This window comes from Phacochoerus africanus, chromosome 6 (genome assembly GCF_016906955.1).
Source record: "Phacochoerus africanus isolate WHEZ1 chromosome 6, ROS_Pafr_v1, whole genome shotgun sequence".
NCBI classification, from domain to species: Eukaryota; Metazoa; Chordata; class Mammalia; order Artiodactyla; family Suidae; genus Phacochoerus; species Phacochoerus africanus.
Window position 1 is genome coordinate 10622136 of NC_062549.1, and position 20474 is coordinate 10642609.

Genomic DNA, 20474 nt, shown 5'->3' on the forward strand with positions numbered 1-20474 from the left:
CCAAGCTGGAAGCTCCTCATACCCCTTTAATGGTTTGTTTGGGTTTTTTGGGTTTTTGTTTGTTTGTTTGTTTGTTTTTTAGTGGAGGCTTCACTGTGTAGGCATGACAGATGGTAAATCATTGGCTACTGGTGATCAACTCAATCTGCAGTCCTTTTCCCCTCCCTTGAGGTGAAGAGATGGGGTTGAAAGTTCCAACCCTTCAGACATGCCTTGGCCTTTGTGGTAACCAGCGCCCATCTTGAAGGCTTGGCAAGAGTCACCTAACAAAAACAAGAGGCTCCAGCTATCCAGGAAATTCCATGAGATTTAGGATCTCTGTGTTAGGAACCAGGGATAAAAATCAAGTATATATTTCTTATTATGTCACATGACATAACTTAGATATTGGTGATGACGAGAAATAGTCATCACTTCTAAAGCTGGAGGAACAAAGGACAAGAGGTGGATTAAGCAGAACTTAGGTGCTAGAAGGAAGAAGACTGGAAGCTTAGACCTCTGAAGGGGGCCAGGCACTGCACTGTTGCTAGGAGTTCTGCAAGAAGCTGCATCTTGGAGCCATAGCTGGCTTTTGCTCACAGGAAATGCTGACAGGACTTGAAAAACAGAAAGAAGGACTTTCTTTCTTCCCACCTTCCAATTTCCTTGTAGTAACTTCTGTTGATGGAATATACTGAGAAATCAGCTGACAAAGTGGTCTAGAAAATATGCTTAACAGCTTCTTTGTCCCCATATCACAAAGCAGATTATAGAAGGATAGGCTTAGGGGTGTGAGAAATAGGAAAATTACCATCACAGTCCACCTCTTTGACTCCTTGGCATTAATTTATCCATGTTGACTTAAGTACAATAGCAGTGTTTTCATACTTCCCCTGAGAGTTTTTGTTCTTGAATACCTCATGCTCTAGGGGTACAGGCAGGAGGGAAAACAAGCTCTGTGAACCTAGAGTCCCAGAGAAAACGCTGTTTCTACTTTGCAAGTTCAGTGGAAGCAGGTATCAGGGGTGAGTGGAAGTCCTGGGAACTCAGGTTCTGCATAAGGCTCAAAAAAGATCAGAAAACAGAAGGGCAAGAGCAGAAGGGGAATCTTGGTTATGCCATTTAATGAACAGGTATTTGTGGCCAATCATTGCATTGTGTTAGAACAGAAAATTCTGGTAGTAGCTTATTTTGTTGGAGAAAAAGGAGGGGAGGAAAGTGGAGAAGTAGGTGCAAAGTTAGGGTGTGATGTGTGTTTGCAGTGCAATTGGGAGAGCAGATAGCATATCAGGATGATTATTATAGACTTGCCTGAGTTGTTTATTTCTCTCTATTATGCTGACACTCAGCTATTAGAAGTTTTCAGCTTCCTACATAAAATTAGTATGTTTGATACCATTAACTGACCGCTGTGTTCCTAATGTGAGTTGCAGCCATGTCAGAAGCTAAGAAGGAATTGTGATTATACCTTTCCTTTAAATTATTGTGTACCTAACCAATCCTTCAAAGAAATACTATTGGATCCCACCTATTTCCAGTCATTAAGTAAATTCATAGGGTATCGAATATTTATTCTGACCTGTGTTGAATATTGTCTTGATGTGCTTGTATCAGAGGTACACCAAATGTACATTTGGCCAATAATCAATATTCAGCTAAAGCCAAAGATGAAAATCATAGGCTAAACTTCTGAGATACATTAATAAATCTGAAAATGATCAAAATTTAATTATTATAATGTTATTAATTATAATAATTTTTGAAAGTTTAACATACTGAAAATTTTTTCATTCTTGCACTGTTGTCAGCCTCTAGATGAGTTCTGGAGTCACCACTGCTGTTCATTTGCAATATTAAATGGAATTTGGCTTTCAAATGGTTATGTTGCAGTTTAGGAGCAGTTCTACAAACCAGACTGTGCTTCGTGCAGTGTTTGAAGAAAATGGTGCCTGAATTATTTTCAGAGGCAGACATGCTAAGTGAGATTGTTGAGATCTTTTGAATTATTTTGAAGTTTCTACTATTTTAGCCTGAACTTCCTGCTTTATGTAATCACTTGAGAAATGCTTATCCTTAACTTTGAGACCTAAAAACGTGGCCCTGGAGGTCAGTAACTGGCTTTCGGGATGGCAAAGCCGTGTGAGTTCCTACTTCACCTTTTCACTCACCCACAGCATTTTCTGTCTAGTAGATTGATCAGAAGAATCTTTTCAGCATGTGTCATAAAATATTTCTGTAATTGCTCTCTGAGAGCACATCAGTTGGATTCTTTCTTCAACAGATTCTAGGTGAATTACTTTCTCTGAAAGATATTAGTGATTTTCTTTTTTTTTTTGTTTTGCTGTTGGCATTATTGTCTTCAGAGTAGAATATTAATACTTTTTATGTTAAAGTGGATTTTTAAGCATGTAATAACTAGTTGGTTAAATACATGACAAAATGATTCCGAATCTTTTCTGTGTCTCGTAGTTTATCTTTGGAAGGAGAATTATTAAAGCACTTCACTATTTTTTTGCTATATCACATTTTGTTATATTACATTGTGTTACAGTTTCTGAATACGCAACTAAAGAGTGTGAACATAAGCATAAACCTGTGATTCTTTAATTACTACTGGCCTTCATCATATGTGTTCCATTGCCAGTGAACATTGTATCATATTTTTCATTACTCATTTCCTACTCTGTTGATACTGCTTCAGAGTCATGGTACATGTATGAGAACCAGAACTTTCTTGGTAGACAAGTAACGCAAAAGCATAGTTGAATTCCAGATTAATCCACCATCTTGTCAGTTTTAAAGACTTTCAGTTTTTCTATGGGTCTGAATGTCTCTAAGGTAAATAGCTTATTTAATTCTCAGTAATATTTTATGCACAACAGAATGTAATTCAGGGAGTTCCTGTTGTGGCTCAGCAGGTTAAGAACACAACCTAGTGTCTGTGAGGCTCTGTTCGATCCCTGGCCTCTCTCAGTGGGTTAAGGATCTGGTGTTGTTGCAAGCTGCAGCATAGGTCACAGATGTGGCTTGGATGTGGTGTTGCAGTGGCTATGTAGTGTAGGCCAACAGCTGCAGCTCCAATTCAACACCTAGCCTGAGAACTTCTATATGCTGCAGTTTTGGCCCTAAAAAAGGAAAAAGAAAAAAAAAAGAATGTAATTCAGAAACATTGTATGGTATTATGTTTACTAGAAGTCCTTCTTGCCTAGGATTCAGAACTTGGATAAATGTAAGAAATTCTTTGTCATCAAGACTAAAAACAGTTGGTTTCCAGGGACTGTTTGGTTTTTTTTTTTTCACATTCACATTTTTAGTCACCATAAATTGGAAACAGTAGGTTTGTATTAAAAGTATTCTTGTGAAATCTATTGTTTTGAAGTTTTATTAAGAGAGAACAAAGTATGTTTTGGTGTCTTCTTTCTCCTGTAACACTTCATATTTCTTTGCATTCTTTATTCAGTTACCTGGTTGAAGGTGATCATGGATATTGGCTTGATTTTAGAGTTTGTCCTTTTAAAATTTTGAAGAGGCAGAATTGACACTCTGCTTTTTTTTTTTTTTTTTTTTTTTTTCATTTTCTAGAGCTGCACACAAGGCATATAGAAGTTCCCAGGCTAGGGGTTGAATCGGAGCTGTAGCCGCCAGCTGACGCCAGAGCCACAGCAACTCGGGATCCGAGTCACATATGCGACCTAAACCACAGCTTATGGCAACACTGGATCCTTAACCCACTGAGCAAGGCCAGGGATCGATCATGCAACCTCATGGTTCCTAGTTGGATTCGTTGACCACTGTGCCACGACGGGAATTCTGACACTCTGCTTTTAAATTTTTCTCAGAAGATTCTTGGAGGACATATGGACTAAAGGAAATTAAAATTTAAACCCACATTTTAAAACTTACTTTCTTTAATTTTGTGAGTGCTCTACAGGATCAGAATTATGATATAGGCTAGTTTCCATTCTTATTTGTGTTTCGGAGCAGTATTTATGGCAGTGGGAGAATGGAATGTTGTTCCCAAGTTATCTTGGCAAATTGTAATTTTCTTAATATTCACAGCCTTTGTCATTTTGTTTCCTTAATAGTTAACATTTCAGAAGTTTTTAATCATATATAAGATTAATGGCTTTTACTGGGGCAGGGAAGGACTGTCTTCAGTTACTTGACTGGAAAGGCAGTGAGCTCTTCCTAAATTCTCAGACTTTTTTTTCCCCCAACTCAGAGCCTTCAGTTGTCAATATTTATTTTGGTCTTCTCTCCTCCTTGGAATGCTCCTGTAATCTTACAAAGTTTTATTTTCTGTGTGTATGTTTATTTTTTTCATTTATTTATTTTTGTCTTTTTAGGGTTGCTCCTGCAGCATATGGAAGTTCCCAGGCTAGGGGTTGAATCAGAGCTGTAGCTGCTGGCCTACCACAGCCACAGCAATGCTAGATCCGAGCCACATCTGTGACCACCACAGCTCACGGCAACACCAGATCCTTAACCCGGTGAGCGAGGCCAAGGATCAAATCTGCATCCTCATGGATACTAGCTGGGTTTGTTACCTCTGAGCCACAACGGGAACTCCTGTGTGTGGGGGGGTTGTTTGTTTTTGCTTATTAGGGCTGCACCCTCGGCATACGGAGGTTCCCAGGCTAGGGGCTAATTGGAGCTACAGCTGCTGGCCTACACCACGGCCACAGCAATGCAGAATCCAAGCTGCATCTGTGACCTACACCACAGCTCACGGCATTGCCAGATCTTTAACCTAACCCACCGAGTGAGGTCGGGGATTGAACCGGCAACCTCATTCGTTTCCACTCTCCCACAAGGGGAGCTCCGTGTGTGTGTGTTTTTAATCATGCAGTTATTCAACGAATGTTTATTACTGCTTACAACATCCCAGGCATTGCTCTGGGTGCTGGGGGTAGAACAGTGTATAGACCAAAGCTCCTCTCTCCTCAAAGTTGACGTTGTAGTAGAAGACAGAGTAAATAGATAAGCAGAGGAATGAATATGTGCCACTTGGTGATAAGCATTGGTTTGGTAGAGGGTAGTGAGGAAGTGGTATCATGGATGGACTGGTGAAGGACGCGCTCCCTGAGGTGGTCTCATTGAAGCACCAACCTGCATGAACTGCAGTAGCTTGTCATTTAAAGGTCTGTGGACGGAGCATCCCAAGCCAAGGAAAAGCAGCTACAGAGGCTCCAAGGAGAGAGAACTCTTGCTGAGCTAAAGAAGCTGCAACAAGCTGCTGTGGAGCATGAGGGGCAAGGAGACCAGAGTGAGTTAGGCACAGACCATGTGGGGTTTTGTGAGACCTGGTAAGGAGTTTGGATTTTATTCTGATCGTGTGAGTAAGCCATTGCGTGTGTTTGAGTGGAGAAAGGATTTATATAAATATAAAAAATTTATATTTTTAAAATATTGCTTTGCCTCTTCTAATGAGAGACTGTAGTAGGAGGCAAAGGTAGAAGCAGTTAGGAGGCATTTGAAGTAGTCCTGAAAAGAGGTGATGGTGGCAAGAACCAGGCTGGTATTGCAGTAAAGGAGGTGAGACAGGGCATCCTTGAAGCTAATGAGAAAGGTGAATTGAAGAGGGAGGAGTGTCAGTTATGTCAGATGCTTCTGATGGGTAAAGTAGGCTGGGGGCTTTTTTTTTAAAATTTTTTAAATGGTTTTTATTTTTTCCATCAGAGCTGGTTTACAGTGTTCTGTCAGTTTTCTACTGTACAGCAAGGTGACCCAGTCAGACATACACGTATACATTCTTTTTCTCACATTATCATGCTCCATCATAAATGACTAGATACAGTTCCCAGTGCTCTACAGCGGGATCTCGTTGCTTATCCATTTCAAAGGATGGGGACTTTAGAACTGACCATTGGAAATCACCATGGGTGTTGTTGGATGACCTTGCCAGAGCACTTTGGTGGTAGGGATTGGGCAAAAGCCAGGTGGAGGGGGCTTAACAGAGGGTGGAAGGAGAGGAATAAAAGACAATGAGCACAGGCAATTCTTCTTAAGGGGTCTTGCTGCACAGAGAAGCAAGGAATAGGGTGGGAGCGGGGAACTCCTGTGCCCTGCAGTTGTGTTTCTAGTGGCTTCTGTTATTCTAATTAAGGAAATGTCTTTTCAGATGTTTTGTGGGAAAATGGTGTGATGTGTTTATTAAGTGCCTCTGTGAGCTCAGAAATACAGTCCACAGACCAGGGCCAGCAAGAATGTGTTCCTTTCCAGATAAGCCAAGAGCTTTGAAACAAAGTAACCTAAGAGCACATAGTCACAAGGTTTACCAGAAATATCACACGCACTTGAAGTAAACTATATGTGACTTCTGTGTATTAAATGTGTATTTGGTAAATATTTATAATATTTAGTTTAAATCCAAGGATTACAATAAAAAGCTTTTTCCTCCTAAATTCTGATTGCAAGTTTATTATTCTAAATTATAATATTTATTATTTACTTTGAAATAGTGTCTCTAAAATATATCATTATTTGGGACCAAGTGTTATATAATCTGGAAAATCTCTTAGATATTTTGTATCATAATATATTTTTGTATCAGAATAATAATATTCATCTGAAATTTAGAAATCATACTAGGCAGAACTCTTTAAATGAAAATGACAGAAGCCCCACTCGACTGAAAAGGTAAAAAAATTGATTCAAAGAAATTAGGATATCTTATAACCAGATGTAAAAATCTAGCAACTAAACTGAGGGAAATGGCAGCTGAAACTCAGAAACAAATGGAATCAAAAATTAAGGATGTTAGGACACTTTCTGTGACTCTCCACTGCCTGTTGGCTTCCTGCTTTTGTGACAGAGTGGCTCACTCTAGGGCAGAGGATGTGGCTGCCACACGCTCCAAAGCGTCTCATGCTGCTGGCTGCAGATCCTCGGTCAGTCGGGTTGCTCTAGCGAGGGCCATACTGATATTTATTGCTGGGAACTGTACCCTTTTGCTTGTATTACTCCATTCAATGATTTCATGAACCCTCTGCAGTGGATATTATAATTATTATACACATTTTTCGATGAGAAGATGGAAGTATGGAGAAGTTAAGAAACTTGACTAAAGTCACAAGGAAATGGCAGAGCTGGGGGGTTTGAATCCACGTGGTCTGGTACCTACCAGAATGGACAAGTAGCCCTTATGACGTATGAAATCAGACACTGAGGGAATGGAGAGGGTTTGTTTTGGTTTTGGCTGAAGAGTTAAACTATGCAAGACAACAAGGAAATGGTTTAAATTTTTTTGTTTATTATTGTGAAAAGATATGACAACTGTGATAATGTTATAACTGTTTTCAGACCTTTGAAAAATTCCATGAGTTTTTGTTCAAAGAAACACACATGACATGGGTTGCCTCCACCTTGTGTGATGGGTTACTCCCAGCATCTAGTGTGTAGAGGCCCAGAATGCTGCTGAAGATCTTATAGTGTGAGGTAGACGCCTCTCAACAGAACAGTCACCCAGCCCCAATGTTAGTTAGTAGTGCTGAAGTTGAGAAACCTGTATTAGATAAACTGGGCCATTTTCTAATTAAGAGTCAGTGTTTGGGATGAAAAGGTAAAAAAAATTCTGAGTCTTTGAGGACTTGTGGAGAGGCAATAGGTAGGACCAAGTGTTAGGGTCCCATTAGGCTGGGATGCCTTGAAAGAAGGACTAAATAGTGGAAGAAATTTGCAGGAGAGGTAGGAAAATGGTCCAGTTACATCATTTTCTCTGAAGTGTGCATCCAAGTGCAAAGGTAAGGACATTTAAATCCTTCCCTCCTGTACCTGATGGGGGTCTCAGAGGAGGAATTTAAGACAGCATTTCAGCAATATTCTTAATGAAAGTGGCCTAAATATGGGTTTTATGACTTCCTCTGCTTTATAACATTGAAATTCATTGTCAGGTTGAAGACTCTGTTTTGTATTAAGAGAAATAGAGCCATTATTATTTTTTAAGTTATTTTGTGATTTGGGGGGATATAGTAATAGCCAACATTTTTATTGAATGCTTTCTATGTGGCATACATGGTGCTATTTTTTTTTTTTTGGTCTTTTTGCCTTTTCTAGGGCCGCTCCCATGGCATATGGGGGTTCCCAGGCTAGGAGTCTAATCGGAGCTGTAGCTGCCAGCCTACACCAGAGCCACAGCAACGCGGGATCCGAGCCGAGTCTGCAACCTACACCACACGGCAACACCGGATCCTTAACCCACTGAGCAAGGCCAGGGATTGAACCCGCAACCTCATGGTTCCTAGTCGGATTCATTAACCACTGTGCCATGACGGGAACTCCCTACATGGTGCTATTAAGTCAGTATTTTATCTCATTGAACTCTCATTATGACCTTTTAACATCGTTACTATGAAATGTGTGTTTTATTGGTGGAAGAGAGGACTCCCAGAGAGGTTATCTAGCATTCTCAAGGGCAAACAGCTATTTATCTAGAGTTGGAATTTTAGTTTGATTCCATGACTAATAAACTCTTGTAACACCAAATAGTGTGCTGCCTTTTCCTCAAAGACAATTACAGCCCTTTCTCACACTGATTTTCCATCTGTGATTGGAGTTTGATACCACTAGGTAATCCTTTGTATATTTGGTCTTAGTTCTTGTTAGTGAGAGAATTTATATAGGTTTGGAAACAGATATTCTGTGTATGTATGTATATTTGAAAACTCTTAAAAATTGAAGCTGTGAAATATTCTTTTCTTCCCAAATGGTTCCTTTAAAAATTTATTGAATAAATTTAGTAACCAATTTGATGCAATTATTTGGATGTGATAATTTTGGGAAAATGCTTATGTTTTCCTTATATATGAAAGTTTGGAATTATTACGCTTTTTATAGTGTATAAGAATAATTAAAATGAAATATTTCCCTTTTAGTTTTAATCTCAGCTAATCCACCTGTATAAAATGTTGTAGAAAATCTTTGCAGTGAAATTCTGTGTAATGGAGATTTAAATATCAAAAATAAGATAGATCCCTACCTCTTCCATAGGGAACATATTGATGTAAAAGAGAGGTGATCCTTTAGTATTAACCGTAATTGTGAATAAATTAGGTTGCCTTTAACATTTCTAAGAAGTATGTGTCAGTCCCTCAGGTTTTGATCTTTAAAGCAAATAACTCTCATACATAAACTGTTATTTCCTCTTTGGGAAGCTTAAAGTTAGGAACATTGGCCGTTGTCCGGAGAGTAGGTGGCAGAAGGGGGCCAGCACAGGTGGCCAGAAGTGCTCACTCTTTTCAGACTTCTTGTAATAGGGGTGAGTGATAAACTATTTTCTTTCATTGATTAAAAAAAAAATATTATTACTTTAGTATTTTGTTTCATTTATACTTAACCGGCAGTTCCATGTTTGGATAAAAAGTATGGAGGTTGGGTGAGGGCCTGGGGTACCTGTGATGTCATAGTCTGCCTTCTCTGTAGTTATTGCAACTTCAGGGTTTGAGCCTTGTTTCCTGTTTCCTGGATGTTCCTGACCCCCTCTTCCACCTTCATCCTCACTGAGTCATGGCAAATTCTTGGGCAAGATTTATACCAATGCATTATTTTTCTTTTACAAACTTAGAAGTTGTGATAATTAATGGCTTTGTGTGTGTTTGCTATGTTAACTTCTAAGTTACATACCTTGCGTACAGTTGATATTGTTGAATGATCAGCTTGTGAGTTAAATAATAAAAGGTTTGATTCATCTCAGGAGTATAGAAGATGTGAAAAATACTGGGTTTTGTGTGGTAACAATTTTTAAATGGGTCGTTAATTGATATCTCCCTTTAGTCTTTAATGGTTAAGTGTGGTTTGAATATTGTCTTTCTTATATTCCTGATAGGATTTGATTCCTCAAAGAAGGAAACTACCCCTATTATTTAAAAATTATAATCTCAGTATTTACTTATTTGAAAAGTCTATTTTTTATGTTAATTTAAATTGAGAATATATTCCTCAAACATTTTAAATGAGTAACACTAGCATAGATATTAATCAAATGTAACTATTGCAAGTTTTATGTAAAAATCGAATCTTTTTTTCCAATTTTGCCATATGTAACTTTTTTGATATGTGGAAAAGTGAGACAAGAGCTGTAAACTCAGAGCCAAATGTGCTTTTGTTGTTCCAAATTTTCAATGTCAGGAGCATATAAACCTGCACCTGTTGGTAATTATGAGCAAGCCAGCCTTTGCCGAATCCCAGGCCTCTGCTTAAAATTTTTTTACTGGAACTAAATGATGTTGCCATTTTTATTTTTAGGTTTGCTGGCATGGGTAATCTCATTAAGGTGCTAACCAGGGACATAGACCACAATGCAGCACATTTTTTCTTGGACTTTGAAAGTAAGTCTCTTAGCCCTTCACAGCTGGTGTATAATGGTAAAGGTGGAAGATTAATTATACTCACACCACAGTGAAGGCCAGCCAGGATATTTGTTAATAAAATATGGGGATCAAACAGAGTTTTGCATGACTTTTTCCTTAATTGTAGGCAAACATCACCATCATATGTATAATTCTTTAGTTTCTCCATTTGCTAAAATCATGTTGAGTCTGTAGCCAGTGCTGTCCTTTCATTAGTCCATGAAGCAAGTAGCCTTATGATGAACATTCTAATAGTATGCCTTAGTGACTATGCCCGCCAATCCATTTGCTTATAATCCTGATAATTTTATAAAAAATCAGAGTTGTGCTGCATATCCAGAATCAATACAAATTATTGATAACCCAAATTTGGTTAGAAATATATGCGTTATTTAATGGTATACAGGAAATAGCTTAATATTCTCCTATTTTAAGATGAAATGCAAAGGTGAGCTGTGGCCAAAACTCTTAATATTCGGCTTTGAAATAAATTGTTGTTCAGTGCAATACTAAACAAGATTACATGTGAGTAATTCCTGATCAGAAGTTTCTTTTTCAGAATACTAGCACTATTGGAATACTTAAAGAATTTTTCATTATAAGGCCATTAATGAAACTTGTTTTGGGAGAATTTTGAGAAGAATTAGAACAACAGTTATGCCATTGTGTACAGGAAAACTGCATTTCACCTCTAGGTCCTCCATATCAGCACCTTGAGAACCTGGTTTGCTGTCTGCCAGAGCACAGTCTGGGTAACCTGAAGGACGAATTCATGGCCTAATGAACATTTTCCCTGTTACAATTTTTTTTTTTTTAAAGTAAATTTCAGATGTTCTTTTTTATAAAGGGATATTTTCTCTTTTCTCATTCTTGTCTTGACAGGTACCTTAACATGGGGAATCTTCTTAAAGTTTTGACATGCACAGACCTTGAGCAGGGGCCAAATTTTTTCCTTGATTTTGAAAGTGAGAAGATGATTTTATATCTATTTCTCTTTGCCTGCAGTAGACTGCGTTTGTCTTGCACTAAATGAATGTTTCCACTTTGCCATCTTCTTAACTTTTGCTTTGCATGACTGAGCTATGAATTGTTTGAGTAAAATTTCTGGTGCCTTCTAGAACTGGAAGTCATATTTTATAAATTAAATTGTGATAAAATGTTTTTACTTGAATTTTTGTTAAGAGATTCAGATCTCTTGGACATTATTTTATAATTTGAGATTGCTAATGAAAACATTTGAGATTCTTGAATGAAAACATTTTTATGAAAAAATTTTGGTGGAAAGGACAAGTGCTACTTCAAGACTTGTTAAATAGAAGCAGTATTTCAGGAAAAATGTATTGCAGTTGAGAAAATTTGACTAGGTTTCAATTACTCTATGTACCTATTGAAGTATTTTACATATAAAATCTGTTCATGAAGGCCATTCAAAGCTCAGTAATTTGGGCATAATATTAAAAGGTAAGTGTGAACCTTAATTATTTAATCTTTGCAAATAATTAATTTGAAAAGTTAAATTCATTATATGTATTTTTTTCAGGAATTCATTTTTTTCTAACTAAATAAAAAGAAAAATAATGGGTTCACAGACCTTTAAGTAATTTGCCTTCTGTTTGTTTTATGTTGCATGACCTATTGTAATATGGTCTAAGAGTGGCAGGTAAGTGTCATTGACCCCCGTGCATGTTGAAAAGCTGTTGCTTTTTTGGCTGTCAGTGTTGCTTAGCTTGTCTGGTTGTCAAATTGAGAACAATGATATTACGTTGGTGTTTTAGTGTGAATGTTGCTATTTTAACCGATGATTAGAAAATTGTTAGGAAAGGGTGAAGAGATAGCCTTTAGTTTGTAAGTCATGTGATCCCTTGCATTTTTTATCTGAGATTAAACCATTTGAATAGTTTTTGAAATGCTTAAAATTTAATACCTTTTCTGGTTTTTAAAACAAACAAATCCCTAAAGAGACATTACATTTTTCCATCAACTTCAATTTAGTTTATATGATATTGTATAGTGTATTCTATTTTAAGAATAATTTGTATTTTTTCTTTAAACTAGGCTATATGAGCACATTAATTTGTAACATCTCCATTTGATGGGATAATTTGTGGTCTCTGATGTTTTTCTACTTTTACTACATTCCTGTAACTGTTTGGTTACAGTTTGGGTACTGTGTGCAGGCCAGCAGAGTAGTGATGTCAGTATGGGGACCATACTGTTTGGTATTTAGGGGAAGATGTTATTGAATGAATATTAGTTTTCTTGACCCTTCTCAACAATTTAACAATGCTGTTTTAAATGCATGTTTAGCATGGATTTTAATCAGCTTGGGGATGTTGAGCAGATTGCTTACTTGATGATTATTCTTTCAGATGAGGCAGCTTACATTAGAGCTATATTTTAGTTTATTTGCATCTGTTTCAAACTTGCTCTTGTATATTTTTCTGCTATTCTGTCTCCTTTTTACTCTTTGTCTCAAATTCCTTACATTTGCAGAATCTTGGCTTTGATACAGTCAAGATCTTGTTCAAGACTTGGCACTTGATCTTTTTATAAACCTAGCATTATGTTGTGGTCAGGTGAGAGGCATGAGTTTACTGTCGTTTTAAAAATATTACTTGGTCTTGATTTTCTAATCTGTGGGAGTTTGGACCATTCTCCTTAAAATTTAAATAGCTGGTTTAGTAGCAGGAAAAGGCTAAAATGGCTAACAACAGTAATAACCAACAACAAAGAACTACATATAAAGTATTTACCTTCTTAAAGACAGATATACATTTGAAAATATTTGTTACTTGTATCAGCCAGTGTAGAACTTTTGATGTACTGGTTTACTGTAAATGAAATTTTGTGAAAACAAACTGCAAACTAGGCCAGAATTTGTCTGTAGTTAATTCTTAGATTTTTAAATGTTTTCTTTTGACTCTAACAGAGTCCTTTTAATCAATTTTATCTCCTATCCATTTGCATATTTGTCTCCTTTTTAGAGATATGCATTTGTTAATGTATTTTATCATTAGGCTACTGTAGTGACCTCTTGGAACTGTTCCTCTCTTTAAACTCTTACACCAGGTTCAGATTTGCCACACAGTTGATTTGCCAGTTCATTATGATTACTGAGAATAAAGTAATATTCTTTTCTTAAACAGTATTTAGTACTTCATTGTTTTATTTCTAGAACAGTAATATTAAGGTTATTAGAATACTTTAGTTTTGCTATTCCCACCATTCTAGTTAAGTCTAGTTCAGTGCATCTCCATGGCTGGGCTATAGAAACTATAGAAATAATTTCATACTAGATGGATACACTGGCATTTTGCATCAAGCTGTATGAAAAGTAACTATTCTAGTGCTTTTAAAGCGTGGTTTGAGGAAATCCTGTAGTTTATAAAATGAGGACTGTCTTTAAAGTAAACCATTGTCCCCTCCTGTGCGTGCACACACACACACTGGTTTTCACTTCAGTTCAGCTTGCCTACTCTATGCCAGCCAGTAGGTACTGGGGATGCAAAGATAACTAAGATGCACCCCTTCCCTTTGGAGAGCTCTCAATCCCAGCAGATTAGGTAGAAATGCAGGCTAATTATTTACATAGTTTATATTATTCAAGTGTAGGTCAGGAAGGGGAGTAATTTATCTTAGCTATGGGTAGATTGGGCATGGTGGCAGACATTCCTAGGGTAACATTTGAGGTGGATTGTGGAGGATGAATTTAGGAAAGAATGTAGAAAGAAGAAACAACATATAAAAAACCTTAAGGTGTGAAATGACATTCTGTGTTCAGTGAAACATAATGTTATCTATTCAAAGTACTAGAAAGAGGATCTTTTTCTTAAAACAAATTTTACCTGTATGATTTTAAGAATAATTGTTAATTAAGATGTAAACCCAGGGAGTTCCCTTTGTGGCCCACTGGTAATGAACCCAACTAGTATCCATGAGGATGCCGGTTCCATCCTTGGCCTCAGTCAGCAGGTCAGGTATCCGGCGTTGCCATGAGCTGTGTTATATAGGTCACAGATGCAGCTCAGATCTGGCATTGCTATGGCTGTGGCGTCCGCTGGTGGCTACAGCTCCAATTAGACCCCTGGGAATTTCCATATGCTGCACTTCTGGCCTTAAACAGGAGAAAAAAAAAAAAAAAGATGTAACTCAGAATTGCCCCATAAAATTTGGTGGCAGTTATGCTGATGACAGCATTCAAAAAGCACTGAACCTGTACAGCCTCTTTACCTAACTGCTATGTTTGTTAGTTCACTAAATTATTTTGTAGAAGAAAAGAGACTTACTTATGTCACTTCCCAGCATTAGCATAGTGCTTTGTAATCACAGAAGTTCGGTCTTCAGTAGGTCACCTTGATTTACTTAGCTCTGGGTAGATCAAAATAAATGGAGGTGGTCATCTGTGAGAAATAGAATCCTGCCTTCTCTGATTTTTTTGTTATAATACCTTTCCATTTAGTCATACATTTCCTCTGATTCTTGTGTCTTTTGTGTTACCTGTTCTTCCTGCCCCCCCATTTTAAAAAACTATTGATAATATCCAATCTCTTAGTCTAACTTCGTTTTTCCACTTTATCTCTTGTATATTTTCAATTGCTTTTGTCCTGTACTTTGAAATAGCTATTCCGGTGGCACTTTCTTACATTTATTTTTCTAAAGTGATGTAGGATTATATCTGTTTAGAGATTAAAATGAGTAATAGCCTTCTTTAACTCATGTTCCTTCAGAAAGTACTTATTATGGAAAATCTAGGTGCTGAGTTTACATGTTGTTAAGTGGTGTATACAATACGTTGGGCCCTGCCTCGATGAAACTTGCGGAGATCAAATTTTTAAATATTTACTGAATAAATGAATGCAAGATTAAAGCAGAAAGACCCCTTGTCACAATTAAAACTTTTATGTCACTTTTCAATTTTTTTCCTTTTGTAGCTGATCTTTGCCTCCTTTTGTACCAAAATTTCTAAAATTATTTTCAGTGATTCTTCTGTAGGAAACTGGTATGAAATTATAAGTAAAATAATTAATTTTACCTTTAGTAAGAGCAACTGAAGCACACTTCAGTTTCCCTTGAACAGCTTTTAAAACTAAGCTCGATGAATAATCACTATACCTACTCTTGATAGAAGATGCGTTTTGCAATCAAATGAATGTCCTTTTGTTAGTTAGCTAAGTGATACATTTTTCCTCGAGTGATAAAATTTTTCATTTTTTGCTATGAAAAATCAAAGTGACAAGTCTTGGTTGCATTATATGATACCATTTTTGGAAAAAAATGCTTTGTTTTATACAGTCTTCTCCCCTCCTTAGTATTTCACCCTTTTGCATGACTGGCTCTCAGTAAAGTAGTGCTTACCTGTCTGCTCTTTTCTGTTTGTCTTCATTTCTACAGCAGTCTTCAGCAGCTTTCAAAATTATAAATGTGACTTTCCTGTGACAGTCTAAAAAATGTTTAATAAGTGTGGTGCTGGGTATTTTTTCTGCCCTTAGGGGAAACTGGAATCTTCTCCTTTATTTTTAAATTTCTTGGTACTTACTAAACCTTTAATAATTATTAACCACTTCCAAGGTCTATTTAAGTCTACTTGATAATATTTCTTTTGTGTGTAATTCTCAGTGTCATATTTTTCTGTTAATAACTAGTCACCACACCCAAAAAACATAGTTTATTTAGTATTTTCAAACTTCACAAATATCTCTTAACATATAATAGTCAAAATATTGTCCTTTGTCATGAATTCCCACTTCATGAATTCAAACTATGATATGTGTCTACTATTGATGTTATGTCTATAGTTTCACGATTCCATATGAAAAAATATAAAATTGCTGTCTTTTGCATGTAAACTATTTTTCTCTACTGCATCTGGTGTAAGTATAAAAGTTGTTAAGGTGTACTTTTTTTTTAGAGTGTGTCTAACCACTTTGGAGACTGGTCTGGCTAAATGTGAAAAAATATTACTGCTAAATGAGAGGCTCTGATTTTTAAGAAATCATTTAGCTACAATATCAGTATTTGCTCCTAGTAATACTTTTGTAGCTTTGGACACAGAGTCTTTTTAATTTTCAGTTGATTCCTCTTGTGTAATTATTTTGTCATAGCATTTTCATTTAAAAAATAGCTGATTTCTTAAAGAGAATTTGAAAAATAAGGGAACAGATATGAGAACACACATTCTTAAGTTGGCTTTTGCATGTGAATGTTACTTATTGTTGCTGTAGTACTGTCTTAAGTATGTTAAAATTAAAATTTAGTATTGTAATTGTTGCTTTAAAAATGTAAATGATATATTTTTGACTATTTGGCAAGTTTAATAGATGGAATTGAATTATGACTTGCCCCAAGTGCAAAATAAAGTTACAGACATCTGAACGCCTAGTTTGATGTGTGAACTAAGTTTTTTAAAATTTTCTAGGGAAGGGAATCAAAAGATCCTTGTATATTTGTGGAGAGGTGGAGTCTGTGCAGAGAAGTCTAGGTACTAGTTTTATGTGATTGGTAAACAAGAGATTTATCAGAAATATTCTTAATTCATATTATAAATTTAGTCTCTTTCCCCTGCCTCCACAGTTGGAGAGAAAATTTTAGCATGGAAGAATTCTGACACCGCAATTGCTGTCTAAAACATATGGAAATCAAAATATTGATCATTTTAAGTGCTTTATGCCTTATCTGTAGTATTGAATGGGGTCTTGTTGGAAAGATTTATGGAAAAACTCGGTTTCTTCATAGATCATCCGTTTTTCTCAACAAAATTTATTGACTAAAAAGGATTTATCCTTAGAGAAACAAATTACCAGGGTGTTAAAAATAGGGTTTTTGTCACTTTGAGTCTAACAGAGAGAAATCCAAATTTAGTCATCTAGTAACCCATGTTCTGTGGCTAACACCGCAGGTGATGGAAATGCCCATATGTTTGTGTTCCCCATTATGCTTTTTATAAGTTTAATTCTCCCTTCATTTTTCTTCTCTCACTCAGTCCCAAATATGTATAGCAACTCAGTTTTTGCTTTAGTATTTCCAAATTTCAGTGATAGTATCATACCTTAAAGCTTCTAGTTTTCAGCAGCCTAGTAATTCTGGAGCAGTTTCATAATCAACTCCTCTGCACAGGAATCTGTACCTTTTGTTCATCAGCAGAGAAGTTCATTGCTACAGAATATAAAGCAGTTTCTAGGAAAGGGGAGCATCTAAAAATCCTTTTTAAAAAGCTTCTAATTTATTATATCAAAACTCAATCATTAAAATAAACTTTTTCAGAAAATAGCTTGTCTTAAGAGATGAACAAGATATCTTAGTAGGCCTTTCATTTCTGTTGCATTAAAATAGATCATTACTCAGGCATTTACAGTCATTACACCTAGTGATGGGTGTAGTACAAACAGTGATTATGAGCACTCGGTTTAAATTTTGATTTATAATTCTCAAGTTTATTTAATATACCACATTATAATTTATAACCTAAAATAAACAGTAATATTTGGTGTTCCTTGCCTCTTTGTGATATTTATCAACTTAAGGCTAATTATTCAAGTGCAGAACTATGGAAAAACTATCAGTCTTTCTAAGAAGTGCAAAGTTAGCATGTGGCAAAATAGTCAATGTTAGTCATCCTTAGAAAACTGGATTATTCATTGCTCAGAGTTATTATACATGTACTTAAAAAAAAATCACGTGACTGTCAATTTTCTTGTGCTTTCCTGCTGTTTAGATGCCCAGCCTACAGAATCTGAGAAGGAAATTTATAATCAGGTGAATGTAGTGCTAAAAGATGCAGAGGGCATCTTGGAGGACTTGCAGTCGTATAGAGGAGCTGGCCATGAAATACGAGAGGTAAAGCATCTTTATACATTTTCCAGTAAACTGAAAATTACTACGTTCCTCTTCTTTTTTTTTTTTTTTGTTGTTGTTGTTGTTATTGTTGTTGTTGGTATTTCTTGGGCCGCTCCCGCGGCATATGGAGGTTCCCAGGCTAGGGGTCCAATCGGAGCTGCAGCCACGGGCCTACACCAGAGCCATAGCAACGTGGGATCCGAGCCGCGTCTGCAACCTACACCACAGCTCAAGGCAACGCCGGATCGTTAACCCACTGAGCAAGGGCAGGGACCGAACCCGCAACCTCATGGTTCCTATTCGGATTCGTTAACCACTGCGCCACGACGGGAACTCCCATTCCTCTTCTTTTAATCCTTTGTTTTCTATACTTGTCTATTGCATCTTGAGTATTGTGTTTAAAGAATGGTCACTTGCACTATTTCGAAAGTGGTTACAGTGATGTAAGTGTAAAAGGAAAACAAGGTTCTATAAATATGTAAATTATGTGTATTTAAAGAAAGTTTTATTTTTTGGTTTAGTGTCACACCTGAAATTTACAACATCCGTTGGGGGGTGGGGTGAGACTGCTAGTCATAGTGATCGTGGAGAGAGGTGAGAACATCAAACTGTGCGTGGCTTTTCTGCTTTTCTGTTCCTCCCAAGCTTCCTAGGAGAACGCTGAAACCATCCATGCGGGCTGGACCCCCTAACTCTGTCTAATGACTTCACACCACAGAGCACATGTTTGGTGTGGTCTCTCTCCACTTGCTTTTCTCCCAAACCTCTGAACTTATCCAGGTTTCCATCCATTTCTTCCGTTTTTTCAAAAGAAGCTGTGTCCCCGCTTCTTACCAAGACTAACTTCTCTAAGTTTATTCTTCCACTCTTTTCTGGCTTTACTCTTCTAATGTCTTTCTCTTAATTACATCCTTTTTTTTTTTTTGTCCTTTTCCTTTTTCTAGGGCTGCTCCCGCAGTGTATGGAGGTTCCCAGGCTAGGGGTCGGGACCTGTAGCCACCGGCCTACTCCAGAGCCACAGCAACGGATATCCGAGCCATGTCTGTGACCTACACCACAGCTCATGGCAACACTGGATCCTTAACCCACTGAGTGAAGCCAGGAATCGAACCCACAACCTCATGGTTCCTAGTCGGATTTGTTAACCACTGCTCCACGAAGGGAACTCCTTAATTACATCTTCTTTATGTTTTTCTTTTATTGACTCCTTCTCCTCAGCACGTACACATACTCAGGTGTCCTATACTACCTAAAGAAACTCCCTGGCCTCTGAACCTTATCTCTTTTTTTTCTCGTTACCACAGTTCTTGAAGGCATAGCTCACACTTTGTTGCTTCATTTTTTCCCACCCTTGTGTTTCTGTGTCTCTTCTCTATAACTTAATAGTGCAGAGGTTATCAAGGATTGATCTCTTGGGTTTACATTCCATATCTAACTTGATTCCTCTAATGACATTTGGAGTACTAGTGAAGGAAGAATTAAGTGTAGACACCTGAAGATGACAATTCAGTAAGTGTTTTGGACCAAGGGGCCAGAGGTTTGGGTGATAGACTGGATGTTTAATGTAGAGGAGAAAGAGGAGTTAGAAACCATGGTTTCTAGTTTAGATTAGCAGTTGGTGGTGTCAGCAGTAGGGATTTTTTTTTTTTTTTTGGTCTTTTTAGGGCCTCACCTGAAGCACATGGAGATTCCCAGGCTAGGGGTCAAATCAGAGCTACAGCTGCTGGTCTATACCACAGCTACAGCCACACCAGATCCAAGCCGCATCTGTGATCTACACCACAGCTCACGGCAACGCCGGATTCTTAACCCACTGAATGAGGCCAGGGATCAAACCCACAACCTCATGGTTCCTAGTCGGATTCGTTTCCCCTGCGCCACAACAGGCGCTGCTAATAGGGAATTTATAGGTCGTGTAAATTCTGTGTTTTACCTCTCCTGCACTGGACTGCTTGTGTCCCAGATGTTTCTTGCGCATGTATAGTTCCTTGCCTTTGTTTTTGCCTGGAATATGCCCTTCTTTTTTCTTTTCCTGTTCAATTCATACCTTTTCTTCAAATCTCAATAATACTCTTTTTCGCTGCACTCTTTTGCCCTGGCATTTTGCTCATGTTTCTTTTATGGTAGCCATCACTTAAAAAAATTTGATATTTGATGTCTATATCTTCACTGCTGCAGCTTTAGCTTGAGGAGGGTACATAAACTTGGGATTTACTTACTTTTGTGTTATCAGCTCCTAGTACAGTGCAATAAGCAGTTAGTAGCTGTTGAAGAAATAAATGAAAGAGCTTTAGACTAATCTTGCCAATGTCTTTA

The 20474-nt window shown here is 37.2% G+C and overlaps 1 protein-coding gene across 12 annotated transcripts in view; it reads left to right on the forward strand.

The window, feature by feature from the left end:
- Positions 1-20474, forward strand: part of CYRIB (CYFIP related Rac1 interactor B) — a 165039-nt gene that overhangs the window by 121049 nt on the left and 23516 nt on the right. For 7 of the 12 annotated variants that reach the window (XM_047783244.1, XM_047783243.1, XM_047783245.1 and 4 more), the window contains 2 exons: positions 11208-11290; positions 18037-18158. In XM_047783244.1, coding sequence (XP_047639200.1) covers positions 11218-11290; positions 18037-18158 — 195 coding nt within the window. In that variant the 5' untranslated portion in view covers positions 11208-11217. Of the gene's footprint in view, positions 1-9016; positions 9236-10221; positions 10305-11207; positions 11291-18036; positions 18159-20474 lie in introns of those variants that run through there. The other 5 variants (XM_047783251.1, XM_047783252.1, XM_047783253.1 and 2 more) reach the window with 3 other exon arrangements.